This window comes from Calidris pugnax, unplaced genomic scaffold (assembly GCF_001431845.1).
Source record: "Calidris pugnax isolate Ruff unplaced genomic scaffold, ASM143184v1 scaffold147, whole genome shotgun sequence".
NCBI lineage: Eukaryota > Metazoa > Chordata > Aves > Charadriiformes > Scolopacidae > Calidris > Calidris pugnax.
The window spans coordinates 6,401,449-6,420,872 of record NW_015092359.1 but is presented as its reverse complement, the minus strand read 5'-3'; the positions used below and the strand labels follow the sequence as shown (position 1 = coordinate 6,420,872).

Here is a 19,424-nt window from a genome sequence, read left to right as displayed (position 1 = left end):
TGATTTCATCCTGTACCGTGAAGTGTTGGGGGGTTTGTTTCCTAAGAGGGGGAGGTTTCTGTGTTGGGCTCTCTCACGTCTGAGTGTGAGGTCTTGTGTGCCGGGAGAGCTTAACGAGGGGAAACGAGTAACGAGGTTGTGGTGGTGCTGCTGCCTTGAAAGACGCGCTCCGCTTGCGGGGCGTTGGGTTGGGGATGCCAATGGAAGGGCAGCCAACGGATGGCTCAAGGTCTGGTGAAGCTCTGTCAGCTGCTCTGCTTTTTCCACTGTTGATGGGGGTGTTTTTTCCACTCTTTTGTAACTGCCAGTGACTGCAAAACTCCTGCAGCAGCCTGGGGGCTCCTCTGTCCGGTCCTGGGGGACTGGGAAACCCCCCAGGTTGTTTGTGTTCCCTTTCTCCTCTGACCAGGCACTTTCCTGCCCTGGCAAGTTCTGAGAATTGCCCTGAAGTCACCCATTCTTCAGACAGATTCTGACTTGCTTTAGTAGAAGAGACAGGAAATTAAGAGCATTTGGGGCATGTCAGGAAAGATTCTTGCTCCTGCTTTCAACTTGGGGTGACCCTCTGGAGACAGCTATTTCTCCTCGAGAAACTCTTCCTTTCTTTACCTAAATACAGCTGTGCTGCTCCTGAAACTCAGCCTGCAGCTCACTCTTTGGGAAGGTGGAGCAGCCACAGGGCCCATCAAACCCCATGTCTCTGGCTGCCCGTGAGAGTAAATTACAGTTAGACGTGAAAAACTGTATTTTTCTATACAAGAGTGGTTATTCTGCCAACATGCTGTGCTGGCATTATCCTAACCTGTTCCACAGCCTATTTTGGGGATTGTGGAGGAAGAGCAGCACACAAGGAAGGGCCGTGTGAGTGAGCAGGAAACGTACGTACAACGTGTCTGAGAGCAGAACCGAGGCAGCGCTGTGGTTCCCCACAAGGGCACAAAAAAGAGGTTTCATTCCTAAAACAGGTCTTTTTCCATTTGTTCGCTGTCGTTCTGCAGCGGATAGGGATTTTTGTTTTTTGCTGGGAGTGTAATTTAAGGGAGGAGAGCTGAACCTGCACAAGACCTGCTCAAGTCCAGGGAGCATGAGCACCAGCCTTTCGGAGACCAGACATCACAGGAGCTTCTCTTATTAAGGTGGGCTTAGACTTGGGAGCTGGAGCTCTAAGTCAGCTCTGTGTAGCTATACACATAATTTATGACCTGGGAATGCACTTGTCTTCCTCTGTGCAGAGAGAAGGAATAAGACCCCGTGTTTCTTTACCACTTGAGAAAATCTTCCGGACACCGATCGTCTTATTTCACCCTCACACTAAGTGAAACTTCACAGGGACGCTCTTGCCTTGTGGGTTGAGCCACTGATTCCTCTCAGCCACCTCTGTCAGCTGTGTCTTACATAAATAGTCCCTCTGCTTTTTGATCCGTCTTGCAGCTAATTAATAATTTGTGAGTTTAAATGACAATTAAACATGAGCTCTAGAATGAATCTGAAGTCTAATGGCTGGTATATTCGAGGAGTGCCTTTGAGTGGAAATGCAAATACACAGCAATAATGACAGGACGGTTAAGTTCAGTAGAAAATAATGATTTAATTCCCTGATAGTCAGCAGGTCTTTGCAAGGAGTGAGCGCTGCTGTTCTTACATGGGTTTGGGTTTGGGTTGTGTGTGAGGAGCCCACTGGTGGGTTTTGAGCCTTCCTGCGCAAGGGAGTCGGGGGCTTGAAGTGCTTGTTGCTGATGTTTGTTCTTTCTGTGCAGATAAATCCTGTGCTTTGGGTCCCAAACCACCTCATCCTTTGAACTCTTCTCATAGCAGTAAATATCTAAGTGACGTGTTTCACTTTGCCAAATGTACTTTCCTTTAGTGTAGTTTCCTCTGACTAATTGCAGATGCTATCAATCAGTGCCACGGCTGCAAATCTGCTCGCTGCCATTCGCGTTATTTTCCAGCGTTGCTGATTCTTAAACGAGCACAGAAACTGCACCTCTCGGGCTGAGAAGCAAACCTGGATAATACTTCGGGCATAAATCCAAGCAGACGAGCACAGAAACCTCCATCTCTCCACTTCTGCTTTGTGCTTTCCACGTACCAGAAGAGTCTTTGTTTTTCCCTGGTTTAGGTACTGACAGGTTCCTGCGCCCTTGGGCTTGTCTGGGAGAAGGTTGAAGCTGCAAGTTACTCTCAATTGCACATTTCTTTTAGATTCAAATGTGTTAGAACATAAAGTTGCGTATCATTTAATTATTTCTAGCAGTATCAACTCATGGCCTAGTGTACCCTGTGGGATTTTTGCATCCATCCTTCTGGATGGCCTAGTGTACCCTGTGGGATTTTTGCATCCGTCCTTCTGGCTCCCCCCACCTCCACCTCAGGGCTCCTCTCCCAAATCGGACAATGGTCAGGGAGAGGTGGGAGAGGGTGGCAGAGAAAAACATGGTCTTTATCTATGTGGATTTGGGTGTTTTCGTGTAGTTCGGATGTGGGGCAGGAACAGCTGTGAGCGTGTCGCTTCCAGTGCAAGGGGAAGTAGAGGCTGAGGAATGTGGAGATTCATGAGGTATGGATTTCAGGAATCTGGCAACAGCATGGTTTGCTCATAAAATGGCAAAAATTGGCATTAGCAGCTCGCTGAGGTGCTGTGGCTGCTTAGTCACAGAGTTTGTGCTCCCTCATTGCGCCGGGGACTTCCCTCTTCTGCGGGGAAGTGGAATTCTTTACGTTCTGCAAAATAATTATTCTTATCTTTTCCTCTGATCTAATTGCCGCAGCTGAGGGGCTTAGTGTCCTGTGGTTTCTCTTCCCTTTGCTGTGCCCCAGCCCGACAGATGCTGAGGACAGTCTGACGCTGTCCCAGCCCGTGCTGTGCTCTGCAGTGGGGCACACGGTGTGTGACCCAAGGCACACCGTGGGCAGTTGTGGGGCTGGGATTCATACCAGGTGCTTGCTGAGGAGATTGGTCCAGGTGAATCTTCAGGCAAGTAAAAGAACTTTATGGAAACGAAGTTAAAGATCTGAAGTCAGGAGAATACTTCTTTTAATGTCTTCTCTTTTCTAATTTACTGACTACATACAGGATTAAAACTTAATGCTTTGCTCCCCAAGAAGACTCGGGGGGTGGGTGGGTTATGTGGGTAGAAGATTCTCTTCCGGGGGGAAAAATATCTAAGTAGAAGTCTCCCTTCCTCCTTTTTCAGTTTCCTCTGACACATTGCTAAACCATGAGAAATAAGGATGTGATCAGGAGCAGTGACTTTGAATTTAAATGCTATTCTGGTGTTCTACACTGTATGAGGCATGAAAATGGGTTCTTACATTGCAACAGTCTAGCAGTTTCACTGGGTTGTTTGGGTAGCATCCCATTAGTCATATGCCACACGGCTGGCAGTTTTCCGTTTGACAGTTATGAAATTCCTGTACCTTGCACAATAGTTTAAGAGGAAACGCAGTGGGTTTATGTACATGATCAAGGCACTAAATGTGCACCATCGCTACCGACCGAAACACTGCCTCCTCCAGCACCTGCACCATCACAGACCCCACACCCCATCCTCAGCCTCACCCTGGAGGAGCTTATGGAAGGGACAGCAGTCAGTAACTGGTCCCAGCTCTGGGCAGACACTGGCACTAGGACTAGAGGACACACACGTAATCGTGTCTGTGATTTGGAGTAACCCAGCCACAAAATAAGTGATCAATGTCACACCTGGTAACAGTACTGAGATGTCTCTCTGGTAGCCCTACAATGTTCTCCTGAAGGACTAGAGGACACACGCGTAATCGTGTCTGTGATTTGGAGTAACCCAGCCACAAAATAAGTGATCAATGTCACACCTGGTAACAGTACTGAGATGTCTCTCTGGTAGCCCTACAATGTTCTCCTGAAGGAAGGAAATCCTCGGGGATACAGGGGGTGTTGGCTACAAACCAATGACTTGCAACCTTTTGTTCTTACCTCTTTGAAATCTGCTGTTTTAGAAGCACAAAGGAAATCTACTTGAGATACCCCTGTCACGGAATATTTCAATTATCTCCCAGGAACGTACGCTGGCAGCAGACTAAAGCTTCATGTGCCTGCACCAAAAATCTTATTTGGGAGGTAGGCTGCCACCAGAAAACAGACCTTCCAGCCTGGTACTGGCCACGAAGAGGCAGGTGTATGGACCAGGGCTTTGTGACTGAAAAGGAACACGCTCAGGCACCCCTGTAACACACACGGCTGAATACAGACAAGTGGGAATCTAGAGATGTAGCTAGTATTGACCACTCTGCCCCAAAAAACACTGATTGTAGATCAGTAGTATCTAGTATACTAGCTACTAGTAGACTAGTATCATACCTTAGCATCCTTAGAAGCAAAACAGCAAGTCTGACAGATGTCAGTAAGAATGTTCAGCAAAATAAATATATTAAGATGAACCCTACGGTGTTAATATATAAAAAAAAAACCCCAATCCTAAAACAGTCCTGGAAAGCAGCCCAGGCTGGGAGAAGAAATAGCAGTTGAAGGAAGGTAAGAGACAGGGAGGACTGTGATATTAATACAGTTCCAAGCAATCAAGCCAAGGTGACGTTTGTGTTTGGACAAAGTAAGTGACAGCAGTAGAAGAATTAGTGTTGTAGCGGCTGTTGAAGGCTCCTGAGCAAGAAGTGTTGGTTCACTTTTTCGTTCTGCTGGCAGCTAACCTCCTCACTTGAAGCTGGTAGCTTGTTTATTTTGCCTTTTTAAAGTTGATAATTCATACCATAATGCTGACAACGATGACTGCAGAACGTGCCATACACGGGTCAAACAGGGAATGCAAGACAAGATTTTAATCATTAAAAGTTTATCGATAATCTCTTATATACACAGTACACACAAAGTGGTTGGTAAGTCCCTCCTGGAGCTCCGCTGGTGAGGCTGGGTGGCTGGAAGCTGCTCTCGGCCTTTGTCATCTCACAGAGGGATGTTCCTGTGGCAGATGGCAGCGGGGTTGCTGACAGGTATGGCTTGCTTCACGGGCTTTAGCTGGGCACTGAAAGGAGCCCATACTCATCTGCTGTGTCCAGAATTTTACAGATGACTGGAGACTCCACCTTGAACATGTAAGAGATCAAAACATAAGGACGATGAGAACGTCGATAAACTTTGACAAGAGATTGCAACAGATACTGTGAGATCAATGACAACAGATTGCAAGAGGCACAGTACTCCAGCATCACTTTGTAAAAGTCAGTAAGTTCTTTGTACTTTTGGGTATGACTTCTGTAGCTTATTAACAACGGAAATACTGTAGTTAATAATGACTCTCCTTCCTGTAAGTAAATGCCATTGCACAAAAAGCAGGGCTTGGTTAGCAGCTACGTACACGGGCTAAAGCACAGTCTGGGAATCTCTTGGGATGAGTCACTGGAAGGAAGGGACAATTTTAAACATGCACCTGGAGATATGCTCTACTAGGAGGCACCTGATCTTAGGTAATTCAAGTTTGTCTTTACGTACCCCAAGGATGTATTGGCAAGAATGAGGCTCTAGCATGTATATGGTCACAGCATGAGGGGAATCAGATTCTTTACATCTGAAAACGGAAGAGAAATTTTGTAGTGTTTAGCATGTAGTAAGCACAAAACTAAAACGTGTATCCCTAGAATCTGTAGCATTTTTACTAAGCTAACAGTGATTGTTTTCTAAGCTTTATGAAGACAAGAGAGGCTTTTCCTCTGTAGCATTTTTACTAAGCTAACAGTGATCGTTTTCTAAGCTTTATGAAGACGAGAGGCTTTTCTCTCTGACACAGGAAGCAGAGACACAAAACATCAGTTTACTAAAAAAGTTAACTTACTTCAATTTCACAGTCACCTGCCTTGGCTTGTCTGTTAAGTCGCAAACATCTCCATTTCCATAGAAATGAGACACCATCCTGCCACAAACGATTGGAATAAAAAAGTTTGCAAATATTAAAGACCATTCTCAAGCACACAGCTAACTTGTGTGGTACAGTATCTCACAATTCTTCAAATAGTTAACTGTAATATACAAAACAATGAAGTACCACGCTGTATTTCAGTTATTGCAGAAGCAAGTAATTGTTCACTATTGGGAGATTTATTTCTCTGCATCATATCCAGAGTGTTGGATTCCCTTTTCTGATGTTGCAAGTTGATTAGGGGGAGAAAAAGAAATCTATACCCCCTGCTTTTAACAGTTGATTGTATCTATTCATAAACTGAATATTCACACACTGGCATTTACTCTTCCCTATGGCAAGCACGGGGCTGACTGAGGACCAGGCAGCCAAAGCAGTGACCAGGGGGAGCGTGTCCGTACCTAACGGTCTGTGTGCCATCTTCTCTCAGGTAGTAGGTTCTAGCTGCGTTCTTCCTGGACCATTCAATGTGTTCCTCCTTGCTCCAGGTACCCACAACCACAGAAGTCTTGCCACTTTCCTTATCCTAGAAAAGAAAAAAACCTGATAATTAACACTTTGTACTATACAATTCGATTAGCAGTGAGGATATTTTAATGGTGCCTAGAACATTCTTTCTACAGCAAGTCTGATGCTGTCAACGTAACGTGTTCTTTGGGACAAACTATGACTGATCTTGTAGCAGAGTCAAGAGTCAAGTTGATGGTCTCTTCACAACAGCCACCCAGCCTGGGAGAGCTGATACAAGTGTTGTGATGACTAGAAGAGCATCCCCACAACACACCCACATTTCTTCAGCTTTGATTATCACTGTGCTCTGCCTGACATGGTACCTACATCCCCCTGCATTGACTTAGGCAGCACATGGAGGATTTATTTTCTGAAATCTAACTTCTTAAACCCAAGATATTGATCAGCCAAGAAAAAGGATGCTTCTTTTTTCAAACTGTAGACAGATTGTCCAGCTACTCTTTTCCCCCCACACCCACAGCCATCTAGTGCAGAACATAAAACTATTTAAACATACCTCATGGTACTGATGAACGTATTTGCCGTAGCAGAATTCGTACTTCCACCAACCAACACCCTAGGGAGAGGCATAACCTCAGCATTCAACCAAAACCCCAAACCAAATACCCCAAAACAACCACATCCATTTCCCTCCAGACCCTAAACCACTGGCTAATTTAGCTGTAAAGCTCCGTGCTTATTAATTAGATATGTTAATTCAAGGTTTGCACTAAGAGAGAATCTCTTATTAGACCAATTGACATAGGCAAGGGACAGAATTAATGAGTTTAAGCAAAGGCTCTTGGAAGATCTGCAAAGGACTAAATTCCTTAAACTATTTGTACACTATCTGCATCTTTCAAAGAAATACTTTCCTCTGTCAAAGACAGGGAAAACTTCAGATACCTCTTTTATGATGGCTGTTCTCTCAATGAGTTTTATCAGATTTTTTTTTCTTCTCATTAACAAAGTCAGCACTGAAAAATTCCCACGATCTACTTTCATTTCACACTCCGTTCAAATAAATTGAATTTCAACAGAAAGGTTAAAGATACCTTTCTGGCATAGACTTTGGTATATCAGCCTTCCCTATATCAGTGCAGGAAAAGGCAATTATTATATAAGAATGCAACTTAGAGTTCATTGAAAAAATAAACAAATACATAAACCAGCATATGCAGTTAAAGAGTAGCTATTTTATTAAGGAAAAGCTTTATTTCTCACCCCATGGAAGCAGTAGGAACCACTAAGAAACTCCTTTATAAGTTGGTCATCAGTTAATTTAGAGATGTGGGTTGTTCCCACAGTTAATAGTTGATGGCTTCCAACAGCAACAGGCTTATGAATGGAAGAAAATTTCTCTTCTTTTGTTGAATGCATTTCTTCCTGAAATTAAAGTACATACAAATACACCCATTTAGATCTTACATCCCTTGCAAAGTCTGACAAATTAAATGAAGTTACTTAATACTAAGTGAAGTAGGCTGTAGGGAAAACTGTGAAACCGTTTTGTCACTGCTCTCACTGTTTCAGCATAGTGGAAAAAAAAAACAAACCCAAAAGTCAAAAACTTCATGTTTGTAAACTGTAGGCTACAAAGGCTAGAATTTTTTTTTAATTATTAGCCCAACCTTACTTGCTTTGTTTTCCTTCCAAATAAAGCAAGTTACAGATGACTTCAACAAGCTTAAAGACTGTTTGACAGACTGACTGGATCTTAGAAAGCTGTGTAAGAGAACTTACTCCACAGAACATGTTGTATGTGTAATAACATGGAAAAATCAGTATTTTTCTATTTAAGATTAAACAGTTCTTACCTCCTTAACCCTCCTAAAAGGCATCTTCATAATTTCTTGCTGTTTCTCCAGTTGTTCCAGATTATGGGGTTTAAGTGGGGATCCTGGTAGAGACTGGCAAAAGATGTCATTCACGGGGGAAGCCCTGAACCTGTCCAAACAAGTTATCAATACATCACTTATTAAAGACATACTTTTTTATTGCTCTTCGTTTCTGACTGAATCGGCCTGAGATGTCATTTTTTTTTTTCTTGTACTTGCACCATTTCAGCCAAAGTTACACTGCTCTTACAGCTGATATAAATACACTTTTTGCCCAGCACAGTCTCACTCCTAACGCTGCTGGACAACTGGCAGTGCAATCTGACCCCCCCTTTGTCAAAAGGGAAAAGCTGCATGTTAAAAGGCACATTGCATTGTATGTGTACTATGAATGTAGTGTCACAGCTCCACAAAACTCTCCCAGAAGCTAGGAAATGGCAGAGGTCAAACTTGATCGATGCAGTTCCTATACAGTTAAAAGAAGACATTCTTATATTACCTGACACGTATGGTTTTTCATACTGCATATGTACCTATTATTCCTTTATCACTCTCTTTACGAGCTATGTCTGCAAAATGCAGCTTACTTCAGGAAAGAAAAAGCCAAGAGATGCAGCAGAGTTAACACAGCTTTCTCCTTAGTTTACACAAATGAAGGCCTCATTAAAACACCAAATAAGCCTTAACAGAAAATAGTACAGGAAAGCAAACATCAAAACAAAAATCATACTGACAAATGAAGCATTTGTTCAGCTTCCATTGCTAATCTCATGGAAAAGGTCCTTTTTAGAGAAAGCTTATTTACAAAACAAATATACAGATACTGCTTCAGAGGCAAGGTGGCTTTTTGTGATGTCCTCCTAGGAGGATTCTGTAATACACAGCAGCAGTTGTATAATCATCACCACCGGAGTTCAAGCAATCTGAAAACATTTCCCAAATCATAGTTGCACTCTAGATTAAATAAGCCCTGTACCAAAGAAGCCTAGTTTTATCTGACTTTTATTAAAACAGCATCAAGACTAACAGTTGCAGAAGACAAACATTACTTTTCACTGCCTTCCTCCCTGTTCCCAATTGCCACCAATTAAAAAAAAAAAAAGTCAAATTGTACCCAAATAAGAACAACTAATGGATGTGCTTTTTGGCAAGTTAATGCAAAGTGCATTATTGGATGAGATAATGGGTGTAGAGGAAAAGCGCTGGTGGCTGAAGTACTGCTCAGTGCTGTTCTCTCAGCAACACAAGAGGAAAAGTGCATTTAACTTAAAAAGAGGTTGGTTTGTTACCTCTGCTGACACCAAACAGTGTTTCCACCCTGCTATCTCCACCCATCTTTATTTACTAAGATGATGTAAGTGGGATAATAAAGATCTTGTATGTTTATTTTAAGTCTCCTTCCTGCTAGTGGCCACAAAGCCTCCCATGCCTTCCCTTTGGAAGGAGGTAGAAGCTTGAGGTTTTATTCCAGGTTATTGTTTAACAGAACAATTTGCCTGTGCACCTTCTGTTTTTCTACTGATACAGAAGCTTAAGGGACTCATATAGTAAACAGATAATCAAGCAATAGATAAGCACAACAGATAACATAGTATTACCAAGCCCATATACATGAGAAAATTTATAATTGCTACTAAATATTTAACAATACCGTAACTTACTTACTCTAACTGGCAAGTGTCTATAAAACGCACAATTGAGGATTTTGTCCTTTAGACTTTGTTATCTATTTCAGAACAGTGACTAAATACTCACTTGTTCTGATGCCTGTGTACACAGGAAATTTAGAACTCCTGTCCATTATTTCTCCCTTCATTTGTATGTCATATTCACTTTGCAATTCTGTTTACATCCCTTGAAAGGTCAAAATCCAGTACTATTGAAACTAAGGGTATCTTTTAGATGCATGGTACAACTTGGGGGTGAAAGCGGGAGGAGGCAGGGAAGGAATCCTAAACATGATTTTTGGAAAATAACACTGAAGTTGTGAATTCTTCAAATTCTTCATGTGAAAATGACCTATGCAGCTGAAGGGAAGGCAATAAAGCAGATGGATGGGAGCTCCTTAAGTCGGGAGTACCGCTAAAATAAATGTTAAGGTCATGGCTGAAGACCACACTTCTGTTTTCTGAAATTAGAGAAGCTGAGTCTATGCACACATACAATGCACATATGCAATCTGCAGTCTTTGAATACCTTTAAGATGATCCCCAAAGACTTTGAAATCATAAACTAAGAGGAGAGAGGGTGTTCTTAACCTTCCTGCAGCCTTAATGCCCTAGTTTGTGTTTCTCCAGAAACTTACCTGTTGAAAATCAAGTTATACTTCCCATCTGCTTCTCATATGGGATCAATTACTAGAGATTTACAAAATGCAAATATTGTGCAACTTAACATGAAAACTTAGGACATGGCAAAACTGCACAGCCAAAGTAAGTACATAAAAGCATCAGAGCTCTGTACCAGAAACCATAGCTGGATATATGACTTCTATAAACACACACGTGCATGGAAATTGATAAAAATTTGAAGTCATATGTTAGCCAAAATTGAGCACCTTACCTATATTTAGGATGACTGCATAACAGAGGTGTCAATATAACAACTTCATATTCACAGGTTGTCACTTCTGCTACTGAAAGAATCTCATGTTTAGCTTCTGGATGACAGATGTACATCATGGTACTTGATCTGGGTAGGTTTTGTCTCAAGCTACAAGGTGTGCCGTTTCCCATTTCTACGGGGTAGTATGGGGTCATCTGCCCTTCTATATTTTTTGTAGGTATCTAGGTGAAAGAAAGTAAAAGTTAAGAATCACAGTAAAGTTCCTTTGACTATTCTGAAATGAAAAATGCTATTTCGTTGTGGAAAGCCAGCAGTACTGCATTGAAACAAGCTCCTGTGTAGTCACTTGGTGTTTCTGCAACATCCAAACACATTCTGGTTTATTACCTCCAGCAAAGCACTGCACAAATGCACCGAACTACACGAGATCTGACTACAAAGCCCAGCTGAATCTGACTGCAAAAACAGTCGGTTTCTCTGCACAGGCAGCCTGGTACTTCAGTTCTAAGAAAGCTTGCCAGCTGGGTGAAGTGTTTTAGAAGAGCACCAAGCCAGCTGTGTTCACCCTGTAGTTTAGAAGACAGGGAGATGTGAGCAGCCCTGCCAGATTCAGCTCAGGTCTTCACTTCAGTGCCAGGCCATGAAGAATCTAAAAACACCCCTGCAAAGTCACCCTGCACTACACTACAGCATCCTCAGCCTGGGCTGTTCCTTACCCTGAGTATCCCGCGCCACCTGTTATTGTGCCTAACAAAGTTAATGATATATACAAAGTAAATCCTACTTTTGTACACACTTTAAGTAAGCCCTCTTCAGACTTGTTCTTTCATATGTTTCATCCAGCTTTCACTTTAAGAAATTAATTCCCCAAACTGGTAAAAGTCCCTCTCCTGGCTCTTCTCTCGGAAGCAGCTCAAGTTCCTGGGTTCCAAAAGTTTTCTGTGCAAAAGTCATGCTGGAACCCACAAACAAGACTTTTTTCTGCTTATGTTGCTTGAGCTATAAAGGTTTTTGATGCACAACAAATCAGGCTCTGTGCTAAAATGTGGTGGCACCTTCTGTGGTCAGGACACTAACCCGGGGACCTGAGCCCTTCTGTATCCCACCTACTTTGGTTTTCAAACCATGTTACCCTGTCACAGGCCACTGACTCTCTCCTCCTGAAAACTGCTCCATCATGAATGAAACAATGAGAGATTCATGAGGTTAAAGAATGAACATGCTGGCAGCCTAATTGCTCGGGCGCTCCTTGGCTTCCAGTCACTTATCCACTCTATACTTCAATAATCAAAGGTCAAAATGAAGATATATTCCGGTTGTGTACAAAAGAGCTGACAGAAAAGGTACCAGTGCCTTCCCTTTCTATCTTTCCGAATGAAACAACTGTTTTTTCCTTAAAAATTGAAAAATGATGCCCACACATTTCATTGAAGACAGCTGCTGTCTGCACACAACCGAAAGGCACCACAGTAAGCCTTAAGATAAATCTCTAGTTGCAGCAGTTTTTGGTTACTTTAAGCTCCACCCAGCTGTGTTGGGTATTCTTTCCTCTTCATGACTAGAGATTCCACACAAATTGCAAGTCCTTATGGACTGAAACCAAGACAGTGTGTGTACATCAAAAATGCTGTCAAAAAAAAAAAAAAGTCAGTAAAAGACTTCACTTCTTCTGAAATAATAATAAAAAAAGTTACATTATAAAGAACCTACTTTTCTTTAATTTCAAAGAGGCATAATTGCCACTGTCCTTAGAATGGGTCACATTCTGACTTAGGTCTGCTCCCCCAACTACTTCCCAAATGCTTATCAGGCATCTAGATTTTCTGAGATCCACCACAGAAGAACCACTCGGTGCTATGTCAATCAGCATTGCAAATTACACGTAAACAAAAATTTCATTTCAGAATTACAATGAAGGTGGAAATAAAGTAGGGGAGTGTCTGTCCATGGGTCAGATACACTATTGCTAATTCCAAACTCCAACGTGCTTCAGGTACTTCCATTGTTTTGCTATAAAGTTCGTAACTCAGAATTGAATTTGGGGGCCTAAACAAAAGGAAAAGGGAAGAACAGAGTTTTATGGGATGGGCCATCAAATTGGATAAGAAATCTTTTAGGGATTTTGTGCCGTAGGATTTTGTTAAGCATTTCTCCCTACCCAAAATGAACGGAAGTGTCCGTTCTAAGGGAACGGACTAAGGGAATTGGGATCTCTGATGTAGCTGGAAAAATAACTATTGCTAGACCATAATGTGATTTTGTGGTTATTTGTATTGTTTTCATATAAGAAGAGTATTAATTCATCTGGGTTTAACATTAGAATAACTAATGTAAGTAAGTAGAAAGGCAAGAAATTTGACTAGGTAGACTAAATAAGCTTTCTGAGCTGGGACTGATAATCAAAAGTGAGAAGAACACAGCTCAGGGAAAGTTTCATTTTTTGATACTCCTTTTGGTAGGGGACTAATTACATTATCTCATCATATATAAATTGCCTCCACTGTTGACGGCAAAAGTTAAAATAGATGTTTTTCACTTGCCTCTTTTGCACTTTCTTTTGGATTTTCCTTCTCTTCTTGATCTAGGGAATAATTAAGAATGAGGTAAGCATAAAATCTGTGAACTTGAAATAAATTGAAATTATATACAGAGAAGTTTGTATGTTTTGTGTATCTGCTAGTACTTTCCATATAAACTCCCAAGAGTCAATTTCATGAACTTGCAGGTGCAAAAGAGGAAAGGCAGGCAATAAACAGTGATCTGAGGTCCAGAGCAAACAGAACAATCTATGAGTTAGCATCATCTTAAAACAAAGTGGAATTTTTTAAGACAGGCTAAATCCAGTCCTAGCACCAGAGGAAGGCCCTCAGTGCAAAGCAACATGTCACTACTGCTGTTCTTTGAGAGGTAGCTGACTACTTTTTTCAAAGTGAGTGAATTACAGGCTGGGACAGTAAACAGGCAAGTACTTCAGCCCACCCACTAGCCAGCCCCAGAGGGTATGCTTGTAGGAAATAGTAATGCCAGGCTGCATGCCATATATCATGACAGTAAACATCATGACAGGGCAGGGGTTTCAAGCTGTCACAGGTGAGAGCCATCCTCAGCCTTCCCAACTGCTTCAGGAGACAGTCTGGGCTCCACTCAGAACTAGGTGAGCAAAAGGCCACTCTGCTTTGCTGTCACCCACTCAGCTCTTCCAAGTTTACTGTATTGCACTTGTGAATTCAGCTCACAGTGGTTTAAAGAAACCATCTATGTTATTTTTTAAGAGAAGCAGTGTGAACTGCTATATAGGAAGCATAGAAAGAATACAGTCTGCCACCTAAGCGGAAAGGACGGAGGGTCAACATCCTAAAAGACTCAGATATAATGACTTGAAGTATCATCACATGTAACTTCAGCATTTAGCCCCACAAAAGAATTGGTAATTCAAATTAAACATTTTGTTTTCTGCACAGCAGCGTGTAGGGAGAATTAGGCATTTCTGCACAGGATTGATGACAGAACAAACGAGCACTGTAGCCCACTAATAAAGAAATGCCAAACAAAGCAGTTTCTGAAGCCATGTTTCTTTTCAAGACTAAGATACCTAACTGGAGGCTACAGGTAGGAATTCAAAAGAATGGGATTACTAGCACTAAATCCCCTCCAAGACTGAGGTGTTCAAGTTAAACACCTTTATGAAGAGAAAAATGTGGTGCCCATCTTTTACTTACTAGCCTAGAATTAGAAAAAAACGAACCAAAACAAAAACAAGTCCCAAACCCCAAACACCAGATAATATTTTTTCTATTGTTTCTATCAACTCTGATGAATGAACACTTAGTGGACTTTTGGAGTTCTTTAGACTAATATGCTGCCAAAGTGCTCTCCTACGGAAGCAGTTTTGGCAGGTACAGCCACAGAAACTCCAGCATTTACAATAATTTACAAGAAAAAAAATGGAAGTGTCTGGAAAATTAGTTATTCTAAATTGCAGTTTGAGTTTGGGGCTCAGCTACCTAATTTCCACTGAAGTCCTGCTTTAGGCACTTCAGTATTTCTGAAGATTTTCACCAAGATCCCCAAAGAAGACTCTCAAACAGTTTCAAGGATCAAATCTACCTGCAAAAGCTAAAAGTATACGGGTTTGCAGACTTCTTTTTATTACAGAATAGCAGAGCCCAAGATGTGCTACACACTCTGCCCTCTGCTCGCTTTGAAAGATATTTCTCCACACTCAGAAAAAGAGTAGCAACGGGCTACGTTATCAAAGTTTGGTCTGGCGTATATTGGTTCTATTTCTCATACTAATCTTCCCCTGGCAGATTAATGACTCAATTAGACAGCATGGTAAAACTGACAGGATGGAAGCAATGCAAGGACTTCCCTGAAAAAAACGTGTCTTGATTAAAAAATAAATAAATTAATCTACAAAATTGTATTCTATTGCACTGATAATCAGTTTTCTACAGCATATTTCTCAGACACTAATAAAACCCAAAGAATTAAAAGAGCATCAGCAAAATAAAATAATTTAAGACAAACCTTGTTCTGAGAATGGGTTCTTTATCATCATATTCCCCAAATAGTATTCTTGGATGTTAATCTTCTACAATCAAAAGAAGTTAAAATAAATTTCAGTTACTTTTTTTCCATACTGTCTCAAGCGTACAGGCATTCAAGGCCTCTACAGGAGTTAAGCATGAACGTGCCAATGGAAAAGGGGGTTGCAAATTGTAACAAGCCTACCTGTCCTGTTTCCTTCTCCTCGTGATACTGACGGATGTGTTTTCCATGGCAGACCTCGTAAGTCCAGTAAGATTCAATCTTCAAATAAATAAATAAATAAGTTAAGATACATTACAAAAAAACCCCACCAAACAACAAAATTTTGCGCTTTGCAGCAATGAAGCACAGCCCAAGCAGGTGGACTTGGGCACCCTCAAAACCAATACAACAGTATGTGGTCTCAGTATTCCCCAAGCATTTTGACGATGTTCCAAACAAACAGAACAGGCAGCTTCCTTAACTTTCACATGGATAAAACAAAGGGGAAAAAAAAGAAATAAGACTAAATTTGCTCCCAAACTACTGGAGCTAAGCTGTAGACACCAAGCACAGACTGGTTTTGGCAGCTGCCATAGGTATAGGCAGGCTGTTTACAAATTGTGCCTGACTCACTCTTCCTTCCTCAAGGGCCTGTGTGGGATGTTGCACAGGTATAATACTTAACCACTTTTGCTCTCTCTGGTTCTCAGTACCAATTTGTTTGGTATTAGCTTTGTTCTTGTATTCTAAGACATAAGTCTTTGGATCGGAACAACAGCTGATGAAAACCTGGAAAACTTTCAGAATGTCTAGAAGTATGTTTGCTTGGGTCTTCTAACACTTTCTGAGAAATGCTTTTGATTAGAGTGTCACACATCATGACTTGACTCCTGGAAGTAAATATTTTGAATCCACATTTTTAAATTGCTACTATAGCAACCCAATTTATTTTAATCCTGACATCTTCAATTATACAGAATTTTACCAGCAATATTAAGATATAGTCATTAAGTTGTAGAGACCTTATTTTGGAATGAATTAGTACTTGAAGTTTGAGACAGTTATCCAAACAGTTTACTACAGTAAATTTTGAAATGAACTGGATTGTAAACTTTCAATTAGCATTCAAATTATCAGCACAGAGGTAACATACTCTGTATGAACAGCTACTTTGCTTAAAAAGAGGTTCCAGCAACTCTCCTGGAGTAGGACCTTTATAGTCCTTTTCTTCTTCCTAGAACAGAAGGATATGTCATTACATTAAAATTAATAGTGGTTTGGTTAGTTAATATTCATTTACAATATTAAAAAAAAGTATTGCAAAATTAAAAGGTACAAAATCTCATTAATTCCTGCCCTGAAGGATCTGTGTAGTAATTAGATCAAAAAAGAAAAAAAAAATTACTTTAGCAAGAAGGAGCAAATAAAAGTTACAAATAAAGTAGTGAAAACAGAAAAGTTCTGTGGTTTAAAAAATACTCGTGGCAAAAGAGTAGGAGCTCTCAGCTTTCTCATGTCCAGAATGGCAGCTTGGGGTGCAAAGAGGAAAACAGCATCAACAGCCTTTTCATTTGTTAGTCAATGCTGATGTTGTACTGATGCACTGTAATTGGAACATCACCCAGCTTTTACATAATTAAAAAAAAAAATTGATCAAAAAAAAAAAAAAGCATACATAATACTGTGGAAGTTTATTTCCATGTATTTTTTGCTCTATAAACATGCATGCTGTTGAAGAGATTTCCACACAGTTCTTCAGCACTACAGATTTCTCACCTGCACTGAAGCACCCTGTACTGTCAGTCACCTAAAGGATGAGGGCTATGTCAAAATGGAGGTGCCAAACACAGGCACACAGCTTGGCTGTGCAAGCTCTCACAGTGGGAAAAAAATGCTGGAGGAACAAATGGCCAACCAATAAACTGCACCAAAGGCCGCCTCAATCTATCTTCTCTTGTACAAACAAATGTATTTATATACTTTTTTTTTCCCTTCATTTAAACCCCACATTGTACATTCAGATATCCAATTGAGGAAGTGACGATGGAGAATAAAAATTACTGATTGAAGTGGTGGTTGAAGCTTGACTGGGATAGTATTTTCAGATACAGTGTTTATGACAGCAGTGTTAACAACCTTTATAGTTGTGAACTGGCCTAGGATTTGACAAAGCTACTTAAAATACAAGTATTTCCCAATCAGTGAAAAGCTAGCAATAAACAGAACATAAGAGCAATCACTTGCTGCCAAATAAGGGCTTTAAGATTGTTCAGACTGGCACCACTTTGTAGAGATCTGGTGTGCAATACAAAGTGAAGGCATCTACTATAAACTGTGAAAACGTGAAGCATTCTAAAGAGAATTTTTCTTCTACAGGAGAAAAAAAAAAGTGTTTAGTTTGAAAAAAAAAAAGTAACCAAAAAGATACTGTAAAAGACCTGCTTACAGCTCACAGTTATAAAAAAGACTTGACTGAACTTACCTCATTGCCGCTTGCTATCAGTGGAAGTATACATTTATATTTTTCTTTATCCACAGTGGTCATTATAATGTAGTTATCCTCTTTGTACAGGACACCAGTTGTAGGCTATGAAAACAACCAATCTATAGATTAGCCAGGTGGTTTTTTTTTTTTTTTTAATGTTACTTGCTAGAAATATTCCTGAATTCATGGCCGGTACAGTTAATTCACAAGGCAGGTGGTCCAGTGTATTCCCTGGAGACACCACAGGACGGGGCTTTGGCACCTCAGGTTGCTAGCATTTGCTTGCCTTCTCCTTTGCTTTCATCCTTCTACCCCCAGCCACATCCCTGCACACATCTACCTCCACGCTCATCCCACTCCTGCTCACCTACTTCCTTATGAAGGGCTTTTATTGAGGAAACATGCTCACCACCTTACATTTGCAACCGGGCACTTCTCCACTCTGCAATGGGGAGGCCACAACTGGAATCCTGCCTCCAGTTCTGGGCTCCCCAGTTCAAGAGAGACAGGGAACTGTTGGAGAGAGTCCAGTGTAGGGCAACAGAGATGATGGAGGGATTGGAGCATCTCCCTGATGAGGAAAGGCTGAGAGAGCTGGGGCTCTTTAGCCTGGAGAAGAGAAGGCTGAGGGGAGACCTTATCAATGCTGACAGGGATCTAAAGGGTGGGTTGAAGGAGGATGGAGCCAGACTCTTCTCAGTGGTTCCCAGTGACAGGACGAGGGGCAACGGGCACAAGCTGGACCATGGGAAGTTCCACTCCAACGTGAGGAAGAACTTCTTTGGGGTGAGGGTGGCAGAGCCCTGGGACAGGCTGCCCAGGGAGGGTGTGGAGTCCCCTTCTCTGGAGATCTTCAAGCCCCAGTGGATGCTCCTGAGTGATGTGCTCTGGGCAGCCCTGCTTTGGCCGGGGAGTTGGACTGGAAGATCTCTAGAAGGTCCCTTCCAACTCCAACAATTCCATGAGTCCGTGATTCCCGCACTGACTTCCAGGGCAGGATTTCCTCACCTGACAGGCTCAGGCCATGGCCTAAACTCGCCCTACGGCCCCACTGCGTGTCACCCCCGCCACCACTGCGTGTCACCGCCGCCGCTGCGTGTCACCGCCGCCGGGCCCGCGGGCGATGCCTGAGGCGCGGCAGCGCACAGAGCGCCCCAAACCGAAACACCCCCCGCGCCGCAGGGGGGTCACAGGCAACCGCCCGGCCTGAGGAGACACCGGCCCTCGGACCCACCGCCCGGGCTGCCCGGTACCGGTTACACCCGCCCGTCTCCCCTGGCGGAGAGAGGCTGCGAGGGAGCAGCGAGACACGTTTCCCTCCCCCCCGCCCCGATATTCCTCACGCCCCGGTACCGACCAGACTGAACTCGGTGCCGGGCCAGTTCACCCTGAAGGGGATGTCGTCGCTGAGCTGAGGGAGAGCACGGCCGCCCTCGGCCACCGCCGCCACCGCCGCCGCCGCCACCGCCAGCAGCCCGCAGAACGGCGCCCGTGCGGTGGGCGCCCGGTGCCGGCAGCCCCTCATGCCGGCTGGCGGCGTAGCGGGAGGGCGGGCAGCGCCGCCGCCACGTCTGCTTCCGCCGGGAC

At 42.5% G+C, this 19,424-nt stretch overlaps 1 protein-coding gene across 2 annotated transcripts; it reads right to left on the bottom strand.

The window, feature by feature from the left end:
- Positions 1-4,790: 4,790 nt before the first annotated feature.
- Positions 4,791-19,407, bottom strand: ERLEC1 (endoplasmic reticulum lectin 1). Of its 2 annotated transcripts, XM_014962348.1 has the most exons (14): positions 19,195-19,406; positions 17,835-17,939; positions 16,506-16,586; positions 15,554-15,631; positions 15,350-15,413; positions 13,360-13,400; positions 10,817-11,040; positions 8,234-8,363; positions 7,641-7,802; positions 6,934-6,993; positions 6,308-6,432; positions 5,823-5,900; positions 5,483-5,558; positions 4,791-5,076 (listed from the first exon to the last, which is right to left on the bottom strand). In XM_014962348.1, exons 1-14 carry the CDS (start codon positions 19,360-19,362, stop codon positions 5,005-5,007), a joined length of 1,464 nt encoding a protein of 487 aa, XP_014817834.1. In that variant the 5' UTR covers positions 19,363-19,406; the 3' UTR covers positions 4,791-5,004. The 2 variants fall into 2 exon arrangements, 1 of the variants encoding a protein (XP_014817834.1); XR_001414137.1 differs by lacking the exons at positions 4,791-5,076; positions 5,483-5,558 and adding an exon at positions 5,581-5,640 and having other exon boundaries at positions 5,710-5,900; positions 19,195-19,407.
- Between the last annotated feature and the right edge of the window lie 17 nt (positions 19,408-19,424).